The sequence below is a fragment of the Melozone crissalis genome, unplaced genomic scaffold, assembly GCF_028551555.1.
Source record: "Melozone crissalis strain CALT ecotype California unplaced genomic scaffold, PUWL_Pcris_2 ptg000041l_1, whole genome shotgun sequence".
In the NCBI taxonomy this organism is placed as follows: Eukaryota; Metazoa; Chordata; class Aves; order Passeriformes; family Passerellidae; genus Melozone; species Melozone crissalis.
In genome coordinates this window covers 5,634,040-5,645,057 of record NW_026535819.1, presented here as the reverse complement: position 1 = coordinate 5,645,057, position 11,018 = coordinate 5,634,040, and the positions used below count along the sequence as shown (strand labels likewise).

The 11,018-nt window shown below is 48.5% G+C and overlaps 1 protein-coding gene across 1 annotated transcript; it reads left to right on the top strand.

Annotated features, from left to right (window-relative positions):
• The first annotated feature begins 178 nt into the window (after positions 1-178).
• On the top strand, positions 179-9,317 carry TBC1D13 (TBC1 domain family member 13). Its single transcript, XM_054284119.1, has 12 exons — positions 179-323; positions 503-576; positions 836-876; positions 1,302-1,363; positions 1,638-1,737; positions 2,821-2,903; positions 3,058-3,217; positions 3,986-4,193; positions 4,764-4,927; positions 6,415-6,575; positions 6,726-6,783; positions 7,493-9,317. Exons 1-12 carry the CDS (start codon positions 301-303, stop codon positions 7,556-7,558), a joined length of 1,200 nt encoding a protein of 399 aa, XP_054140094.1. The 5' UTR covers positions 179-300; the 3' UTR covers positions 7,559-9,317.
• Positions 9,318-11,018: the final 1,701 nt, after the last annotated feature.

Sequence of the window (11,018 nt, the reverse complement as noted above, 5' to 3'; positions counted from 1 at the left end):
GGGAGGTGCTTACCGGACAGGGGCGGGGCTTACCGGACGGTGAACGCAACGGGGCGGGGGCGGGGCTGGGCACTATGGGCGGAGCGGGGCGGAGCTTTGCGCGGAGGGGGCGGGGCCAGGCGCTCAGGAAAGGCGCCCTGGGGCGCGCGGGGCGGGGCTTAGCGCAGGGAAGGGTCCGTGTGGAGCGGGCTGCTCCGCCACGCCCCCGCAGGGCGGGGCCCGTCCCGCATCCCCCTCCCCGGGCGGCGTTTCCAGCCGGAGCGTTTATGCGGCGCGCGGGGAAGGGGCGCCGGGGCCGCCATGTCGCGGCTGCACCAGAGCAGGTCGGTGGCGGGGTCTATGTGGGGACTGGGCTCCTTTCCCTTCCCACCCTGCCGGGGCTGCGCTGCGCGGGCTGGGGGCTCCCGAGAATCGGCGGCTCTGAGGGGCTGTGGGCTGTGGGGGGGGGGTCTCAGGTTGCTTGTACCAACCCTGATGACGCCCGCGGCTTCGCTCCCCTCAGGATCGCGGACTTCCAGGAGGTGCTCGGCGAACCCACGGTGGCTCTGAGCAAGCTCCGCGAGCTGTGCTTCAGCGGTGAGTGCCGGGCTGGGGAGGGGGCTCCGGGCACGGCCCTGCCCCGGGCTGGGGAGGGGGCTCCTTGCTCGGGCTGCTGCCGCCTGTTCCGGGCTGTCCCCTGGGAGATCACCCCTTGGACAGCCCCAGCAGCGTCCCTGGGGGAGCTTCGTGCTCCTCGGGAAGGAAAAGTGTTGCCAGGGCTGTTTGTGAGGTGACATCAGCATCCCGCGGTGAGAGATGGGCTAACGTGGTTGTTTCTCTGCCTGGTGTTCCACAGGAATTCCCTTTGATGGTGGGCTGCGCTGCCTGTGCTGGAAGGTGGGTTTTGCTTGGGGCGCTTTTCTTTCTTGAGAGTGATGCTTTGGGTTGGTTAAGTACACATAGTGCTTTTTTGGCGGTTGAAGTTGTAAACAAACAATAAATCCAGAGTTTAAAAGCCACTAGAAGTCAGCAGTAATTTGTGGAGATCAGCACTTTGCATGTGAGCAGCCTCAGTTATAAGCAAGCAATGCATTTCGGTCAGGTTAGCTATTGATCAGTCCTACAAATAGTTCTGTGTGGAAAGCCAGTCCCTGAAATTTCCAGAAATATTCCTGACTGTTGCTTAGCAAAATACTTGGCTGTCTGGAGAGAAATCCCAGTATTTTCCAAGAGCCAGTTTGAGCCCCTGGGTTTGCTTTGCTCATTTTGCAGGTGTGACAGCTCATTGAATACTAATTCCTGTTCACCTGTTTCCTGTGCAGATACTCCTGAACTACCTCCCTTTAGAGAAAGCCTTATGGAGCTCTTTGCTGAAGAAACAGAGGTGAGGCTGTTGGTACTTGTCCCTTTATTTTCAAAGATATCTGCAGAGAAGAAAAATAGGCTTTAAATAATTAAGTACTTTCATAAAACAAATTGTTCTTGAGTGTAATGTGCTGTTCTTTCTGCTGCCTGGTGGACTGACCTCTTCAATTACACTGAAGAGAAAATCAGATGCCTTCTGGCTGAGCAGGGTGGGGCAGAAACATCTGTTTGAACTCTGTGCGCTCACCTTGACCTTATCTTCCTCATTGCAAATTCCTCTTTTCTTCTTTAAGGGATCTGTATTCCCAGTTCCTGAAAGAAATGATTATCCAGCCTGGGATTGCCAAGGCCAACCTGGGTGTTTCCAGGGAAGATGTGACCTTGGAGGATCACGTAAGTGTTGTTAAGCCTTTGTGCTGCAGAAAATTCCTTGGGGAGTTTCTGGCCCCCTGGGCTGCTCTGGTTCTGTTCCCAACTGTTCTGCCCTGCCAGGGGGAGGGATGGTTCCCAGGTGCCAGCCTGGCACTTTTGTGGGTTCCCAGGTGCCAGCCTGGCACTTTTGTTGTGCTTGCCTTGAGTGTGAGTTACTGGCAAAGCAGCAATAGCTCTGTAGAGAGCTGTTTCCAGCTGTGCATTCCTCTCCTCCTGCCCAGGCCATGGGTCTCCTAGGGAAAGGAAGAGGCTCACAAAAGGTTCCTGGAGCCATGAGATGCTCCCCTGGGAATTTGGGTCCATGAATGAATTTGGAGCAGAGGATAGGAAAGAAGCAGGAGAGTCAGGCTGGGCTGTGGTGTGGAAGGCAGGAGAGTTGATTATTTCTGATAATGCTGCTGGGTTGTTTTTTTTTTAACAGACTATTTCCTGCATGCCTTGGCTTTCTCCTTTTCTGAAAGTGCTGTTAGGAGTGTGTGTGTGGGAGGAGTGAGTGAAGTAACTGATCAGAAGAGACTGTAAAATGATACAGCTGCTCCCATGACCATTCTGAGCGTTCACTCCCCTGCAGTCACCTGCCCCACTGTGATCTCTGGTGCCTTGGTGGTGTAAAACTGGCATGTCTGTAAAACCACACAGCCAGGTCACAGTGATCTCTGAATCCCTTGGAATGTTGCTTGTTGTTTTTTCCTTGGTTAGTTGTTAACTTTGTGTGGATCTTGGTATGGAGAGAAGAACCACAACATCAAAGTGCTGGGTGGGTGGATAACTCTTACCCCAAGCCTAAATACCATCTCCATGGTACAGGTTTGGAGCTGCAGTCAGGAATCTTGTTAACAGAGGGGAAAAAAAGAACTGATTTGGAACAAACTCTTGAAGAGATGACTGAAAAGGATCAAAAATGTGAGAGAAAAAATGACCCTGATGTGCTCAGATTGTGCTGATGGCAGAGTGACAGCAGAAATGTTAAATCACTGTATGTTTACTGAGGATATTGATATGTGTGAAACATGCTTATTCTGTTTCTGTTGTTTCTCTCTTCAGCCTCTCAACCCAAACCCAGACAGTCGATGGAACACCTACTTCAAGGATAACGAAGTGCTCCTCCAGATAGACAAAGATGTCAGGTGTGTGAGGCACAACCACTCTGCTTCTGAACCCGGGCGGTTTGACCAACAAATTGTACTTTGAAAAGGAAGTTTAATATTAAACCAAACCTCCCACTCAACATGGGGCACAAACTTCCTTCTTGTCCCTGATTTCCTGCCGTGTCCCTCCTAGGAGGCTGTACCCTGACATGGCGTTTTTCCAGCGCCCCACGGACTATCCCTGCCTGCTGATCCTGGACCCCCAGAACGAGTTTGAGACGCTGCGCCGGCGCGTGGAGCAAACCACGCTCAAGTCGCAGACGGTGGCACGGAACCGCAGCGGGGTGACAAATGTGAGCTCTGGGTGGGAGCTGTCCTTGTCACAGGGCGAGGGCTCAGGTTGGGAAGGGGAAGGGCGATGCTTGGGCTGTTCTCTGTTTCTCTTTCTGCTCGTGCAGTGGAATTAAGGAAACACCCCAGCAGATACTGAGGGCTGGACATGGTGGAATCAGTTGAAGTGCTTGACAGACTGTAGGGAATTATAGGTGTATTTAATTTTAAAGATTGTTTTTACCTGACTTCTGGTAGAATTTGGAGTCACAAGTTATTTTATGCTTGACATATGCATTCCTGTATGGCAGCAAACACTGAAGGGTTAATTTACTATGAATTTATTACAAATTTCCATAGTCCTCCAGAACTGGATCTCAAACTTGGGATTAGGAGAAGAGCAGAGTATCTGTTAAAATGTGTAGTCTCTTTCCCCTTTCATGAGTGTTACAGTACATGTGCTATTGGGGAAGGTGGTTTCTCCCACAACTCTCAATACCCTTCCCTCATACTACTGACAAAGAAGTGGAACTGCTGTGGTTTTTATTGTGTGAGATCATGTGGTGCAATGATTCAGAAGGAACTGTGCATTGCTGTACAGACTTTGTTCTTCAGGGACAGCCAGCACCAGGACTTCTCTGCCTGTGTGCTTCCAGAGTTGCTTGTCTTGGTTTATGTGGTATAAACAGCCCAGATCTTTTGAGGGGCCTGTGTGTGTTAAAAGCCAAGCTTGGCACATGTGCTAAGGGATCTGTGCCACTTGGTTGTCCTGATTCAGCTTTGTTTTCCAGGTGAGCTCCCCTCTTAAAAGCACCCCCAGCTCTCTGAGCGAGTACGAAGTTCTGCCCAACGGCTGCGAAGCTCACTGGGAAGTGGTGGAGAGGATCCTGTTCATCTATGCCAAGCTGAACCCTGGGATAGCCTATGTCCAGGGCATGAATGAAATTGTGGGGCCTCTTTACTACACCTTTGCTACAGACCCTAACAGTGAATGGAAAGGTGAGGAAGCCTTTTGACTGCTCAGCAGTGGCTGTGGTACTGTGACTTCTCTGCATGGCATGAGGAGTTTTGGGGAGTTGGTGGGAGCTGAATGGGCTGGGAGTAGCAAGGACATGGGAAGTGAGGATTTTTGAGCAATTTTTGTTTGTTTATTAAACTCAAAATCCCCTTTGAAGCTCTTGTTTCCTTGTATTGATATAGATAGTAAGGAAAAATTTGAAAGGGAGGACTTTGCCTGTTGCTTCTGCTTCACAGGAGCTCTGAGGGTGTGCTGGTGGCAGATTATGTTCTTGTGCATAGATAACTGTTTTGTGACCTCATGTCACGAAGACCTTGTGTTGGACACAGGGTTAGTATCTGCAGTGCCTCTGTAGCTGTTTCTAGTTTAGAAAAAAACCTAAAAAAAAGGTTGTCTACTTTTGACCCAGACCAAGCAAGCCAAGTTCTGGTGGGATCTAGTCCTCAGCTCCAATACAGCAACCAGATATGGAACAAGGACAATTTTACAGCTCTGTACCTCTCTCAGTGAGGCTTCCTCTATTCTCCCATGTTGTTCTTTTCTTTCCCCAGAACATGCTGAAGCAGACACATTTTTCTGCTTTACCAATCTCATGGCTGAAATTCGGGACAACTTCATTAAGAGCCTGGATGATTCTCAGTGTGGTATTACCTACAAAATGGAGAAGGTGTACTCCACCCTGAAGGAAAAAGATGTGGAGCTGTATTTGAAACTGGTGAGGAGCCAGGTGTTTCTCTGGGTCTTGGGTGGGATGTGAGGAGTGGATTAACAGAGCACATGAACGTCAGTTTTGTTAAACTGCTTGAGTGGAACACAGAGTGCAGGAAGGGCTTTGCTGTAGGGCAGAGAGACTCTTACCTGAGAGCTGAAACAGCCTCTTGGAGTGAGCCCAGAGTGAGCTGACACAGCAAGGCTTCCTCCCCTGCCTGCCTCTGAAAGCAGACTGTGGTTGTTGCACAGCTGCCAGCTGGGAGTCTGAAGGGACTGGGCCATGATCCTTGGTCACCTGCATAGCTGGAGCTGGAGTTTTTACTCTCTTGTAGACATCAAAACACGAGTTTTGCTGTAGAGCTCTTCAGCATTCCAGGCTACAGAAATTGTTTCTGCTTTTAAGAACAAAACAAAAAACATCCCCCATGCTGCACACACACACTTCTATTTCCAATGGTGCCCTGACAGCACTGACTTAAACTCCATGAAGCACATTCCAAAGGAGAAGTGAAATCCAGTGAGCTGGGTGATCCCACTGGCCAAATTACACTGTTCCCTTTCATCCAAAGGTTTCCAGCTCCTTTGAGTTTGTGTGAGTTTTGTAGAACATAGAAGGCAGCTCTCATTACAAATATCTCCAGTCTTATTGTCCATTTGGTGTGAAAGTGCAAGGAGACTTTGGAAGGGAAAGCTATTCTTGTTACTGCAACCTTGACCAAATTACAACGAGGTTTTTTTCCATCTAGAAAAGTTTCTTCTATAATCCAGAAGATGGTTTGTCAGCACAGTGACACAGCCCACAGTGTTGGCTGGTAGCAGATCCAGTGGGGAGAAAAACTGCTTAATGTTTGGCTGGCAGGAAATGGTCTTGGCCATGCAGCAGCTGGTCCTTAAGAATATCAGCAGAATCCTGAGCTTGTTTGACCTTGGTTAAACTTAGGCTATGTTGGATTTAACATCAGAAAACAGGAAAACTTCAGGCTGAAGGTGCTTACAGCATATTTTACTGACCATCAGTGTGAACTCTGTTCCATTTTTGTTTATCTTTTTGAATAGTAAGCCTTTTCATAAATACAAGGGTTCTGGAAAGCAGAGGAAATCCTGACAAACAGTGCCTGTGCTAGCGGGGGAGGGCTGCAGCTTTGCAGATAAAATACTGTTGAAATGGGAACTTTAAAATTACTTGGCAGCTTTAACAGAACACAAATAGAGCCTTTAGGGAGAAAAGCTTCCTTTACTCCATGTTGTGGATAGAGGAGCATTTCTGGCTTGGCTGGAGGTGTGGAGTGTGGCTGCACTGAAAATCTCCCAGTCAAGGTTGAATGGGAGGGTCTCCAAAGGATGCAGAGGTTTTCCTGCTGCTGCAGGATGAGCTGGGAGCTTAGAGCAGCACTGGGGAGGAGACAGGGATGGAAACATGGGGTGATCTCTTGCCTGTAGGGAGCTGACCGGGAGCACGTACTCATTGTTTGCCTGGTGCCTGTCTGACAGCAAGAACAGAACATCAAACCCCAGTTCTTTGCCTTCCGCTGGCTGACGTTGCTCTTGTCCCAAGAGTTCCTGCTGCCAGATGTCATCCGCATCTGGGACTCGCTCTTCGCTGACGACAAGCGCTTCGACTTCCTGCTGCTCGTCTGCTGTGCCATGCTGACGTAAGTACACACACAGCCTTCCTCCTCTTCTCTTCCATGGATCCAGGAGTCCTCTCTAGGCATGTCTTAGGGCAGCTGGTGAAGAGGTTGTCGGGTTTAAAGTTTTTTTGTAAAGAGTCAGAAGTAGCTGGAATAATTTCCGTCTTTCAGACTCATCCGGGATCAGTTGCTGGAAGGAGACTTCACTCTGAACATGAGGCTGCTCCAGGTAAGAATTAACTAGAGTGGGTGCAGAGAGCAATTGGAAAAGTCTTAAAATAGTGCTGTGAGAGATGGTGACAGTATGTGAGAGGGTGGGAGAGTATGCTTGGTTCAAGACAAGAACCACATTTGTGATGTTTGCTTGCAGGAAAATCTGCAGGGATCAGTGGGAGTCTTTAGCATATGCACCCTTTCTACCCTCCAGAGAAATTATCATAGATTGGAGGTTTCTAATGTTCCTTTGGTTTACAAAAAAAATTGAATAATTTCAAGCCAGGATATGAAATCTTATGTAACATTGCTAAATTTTTTGGCCAGAGGGTTTTGTTCAGTTCTGAGATCTGTGAGAGTCTTAGGTTGGAAATGCCTGCACTGCACAGTTGGATATCTCACGTTCTGCCAGTTCCTGCTTTGGGCTGTGCCAGATACTGGCTTTGATAAGGCTCTCTGGCATGAGACAAAGCCCTGTGTCAGGCCAGGTTACTGTGCCCTTGGAGGACAAAGTGAAAAAAAAACAACAACAAACCTTCTGGAAGGGTGTTGAAGTTTGATCAGTTACAAAACAGGAAACCATAGCTGTTAAAGGAGTAACTGAACATGGCTGTATGTTATAATAGGCCAAGAACTTTGTTGTCAAGGTTTGCCTTGCTAAAATAAAACAATCTGTATCAGGAATGCTGGGAAGTCACTGAAATGCCTTTGCTCCTTTGCCATAGGATTATCCCATCTCTGATGTTCATCTGATTTTGAAGAAGGCAAAGGAACTTCAAGATTCCAAATAGTCCATGGGCCTAACAAAAGGTATCAGAGAACTGTGTGGCAGTGGATCCTGGGAGATGGCCCCTTGCAGTGTGGTGCACTAAAGCTCCTACTGGTCTCTGCAAGACTTCAGGTTTTGTTAGAACTACTGGCCACCTTGAAGACTTCTACTCTATTTATTAGGTCAAGGACTGATTACTTCCCTATCTACTTGGGTCCTGCACTCCAGATTTTTCCACATCTCAAAAGCCTCTTTGCTGCCAAAAGCAGTTCTTTGTATCTTTTTTTAATGACTTTGAGTTTGGGGAGAAAGAAACCTTCTGTCTGCATATCCCTGAAGGGATGGACTCCTGTATCGTGGAAGTAACACATGGAGTAACTTCTGATGGGGAAAGGACAGACTTAATTCCAGGGAATTTTGGTGGGTGAGGATAGAAGGATCTTCCTCCTGTGAATAGAATGTATTCCAGTGAAGTCACACATTCTGCCATTCAAGTGGATTCTGGATTCTCCTCTCTCATGTCTGCACTTGGCCATCCCTGAGGTGTGTGAGGAAGAAGAAGAAGATTGCATCACTTTGGTGAAGGTCACCTGGCAGTTTGCACTCCTTTGACTGGGAAAGAGACTTGGGAAGCTGAGGTGGGAGGACACAGTGACAGCTGCTGGCTTTGTGCACCCAAACTGCCTGAATCCAGAACTGCCTTATCAACGAGGTGTCCTTGAAAGTAACATTGTGGTGGTTTTAACCCCCCTCTGAAGTGTAGTTCCAAGTCAAGCCTTACTACACACAGCCTTAGAGCAGGGAGGCCTCATGCTGCTCTGAACTGGAGCATATCCAGCTACAATCAGGATTCTGAAACACAAGAAATGGACACCTAATCATGTGCAATGAAGACAGATTATTTAGGGATTTATACAGGCACACAACTGGAGTTTTCTGCCTCAGTGGCTTAAATAATACTACTCTCTTTAAGGTCTGGTCACAGTAACCTTGCTATTGTCTCACAGTACTCCTTGCCAGGAAGAGACAGTTCTGATCTGCAATAAGAGTCCTTCTCTAGCACAATCCAGCCGGCACAGAGACATCTGTCATGAGCTGGCTGCTGGGGCTGATCCACTGTTCTGTCCTGGTCCTTCTGGAGTCACAGCCCTGAGCTGGACACTTGTTCCTCCTGAGAGGGAAACTGCTGCACCTCAGATATGGTCCAATGGGCTCAGGTGAACAGGGACTGAGACAAACCACAGGGAGAACTGCTGCCCTGCACAGTGCTGAGCTGAGCAGAAACCCTGATCCTCAGAGAGAGAAACTGCCAGCACCCAGGTGCTTGTGTGGTGCAGAAGCTCTTGAGTGAACACTAATCCAAAATGCTTTTCCCTTTCTTTCTGTGCTGTGCTGGCTCACCTCTGCTGTTGGACACTGCAGCCTTTGGTGTTCATGGGTGTTGATTTGTTAAAGGTCAGTCAGTCTTTGTAAGATCTGCTTAAGCTGCTGCTGGCCTAGACTTGCCCTAGCAGGAGGGATGCTGGCAGCCTTCAGCTTTTTTTCCTGGTGTTATTTCCTTCACTGAAGGCCTTCACAGGCTGCTGTAATTCTCACCAAGGTGTGTGGGGAGATGGGAGGACAGGTTGGTGCACGTTCCCATGTTCTTATTGGCAATCCCAGGCACTCTTTGCCTCTTGAGGAGATGCTCAAGTACCACTTGTGCAGCCATGTGTTACTGCTGTGGTGCAAGAGCAATTTAAGGTTTAAAGCAATCTGTAATTAATACCTGTGGCAACAGTGTCCCTCTGTGCTGCAATCTTTTCTTGAGGGTATGGTTTTCCTCCAATTAAAATGGGACAGGTAGACCAGGACAGCGGAGTGATGAAGCATCCTGGCTGCTCTGGCCACTGGATGGGTGTTCTGAGCTGTTCCAGGTGTTCTTATCAGCTCTTGGGTACCTACCCTAGGGAGGCTTTTGGCCAGACCTGGTGTGGTCAGAGCCACCTGGGAGGTTCTGTACAAATGTAAAACCACAGGGCCCCACTCTTGGGAGGCAGAATTGTACCTGCTCCAAACACTTCTGCCTCGAACTGCTGTAAATACTGCAGCTTTCCCATTCCATGCACAAACTCTGCTCTCATCTCCCTGAATCCCTGGCTGGGCTGTTCATTCTGGGTTCCCCTGGCACCTGCGGGGTTTCCTTATGCTGGAATTTCTTACTGGCACCAGGGACCACCCGTGAGTGTTCCTGCTCTGAGCAGCTGGAAATCTCCTTAAAGTAACCTGAGGAGGCAGCAGGCAAATCAGGATGAAAGTATGACTTGGAAATCAACTTGTGCATGTTTTCAGCATTATTTTGGGCCCAGGGGGTGACATCCCACTGGGGAGGGTACAGGGGAGGTGGCAGCACAGGTGTGGTGCTTTCTCCCTTCCAAAGGCTTGTGTTGTGTCACCTTGCTTCAGGGGGTGACAGTGGGTGCTTTTGGAAGGAGTTTGCAGTGGTTTAAAGGGATGCAATGAGAGATTTGGCTGCTGGAAAGGATCTCTGGGATAAATTCTGTAGCCTTATCCAAACTATGGCTGCCAAACCTATTGAGTTCTGTGGGGAGAGCTTGCAACGACTTTGAAACGTCCAGACAGGCTGTTCCATACATAAAAAGCTGTTTTATATTCTGCTTATTTCCTTCCTGTGTGGTTGAACTGTCCTGCTGTTGAAAGGAGTGGTACTTTTCATTGTCTTGGCACATCTATTTCTTTATTCCAGGACTTTCTCCTTTCTTTAAGAGCAAAAGCAGATTTTCTGGGGGGACTAAAGAAAGTCTTAACCTTTTACCAGCTTTTAAATCTCCTCACGTTGCCCTTGGCTTCATTCCTCACAGGTTTTTGGTGATTTATTTTTGTTGTTTTTGAAGTGAGACAATACTTAACTGATGTTTCCTTACTTGTGTGGTCAAGTAACGCCTGTTCCAGCCTTGAGATGTTTCTGCTTCTGGTTTCTTACAGTGCTGACCTGCTGAAAGAGCTGATCTTTGGGGTGGGAGGTGTTACTCTGGGGTGCCTTGGGGACCCATTATCTCACAGAGGATGTTTAAATAGATCCTACCATGTGTTCCTCACAGGCAGGACTACTGCCAGACGGGGAAAGGGAAATCACCTTCAGCTGGGAGGGAAATCAGGACACTCCTGGATGTGGAAGAGATGAGTTTTCCCTGGGAAGGAGAGGTCTGTTCTACCTGCACCTCACTAGAGTTCAAGCTTTGTAGAACTTGGTGGCTTTGCCATTGAGGTAGATCTGGCTGCTGGTGGTGGTCACTGGGGAGACTGATTTTGAGTTTGAATTTTGTGACTCCACCTAGAATTATTCACACTTTGGCATTGAACAGAGTGAAGGCCAGAAGTTGTTTTGGGGGAGCCTGGGGTGTTTGGGAATCAGAGGCTGGTTTTCCTTAGGGAATGTCAGTGACTTTGTTTTAGCTGTTTGTAGCAATCTTCTAAAATGC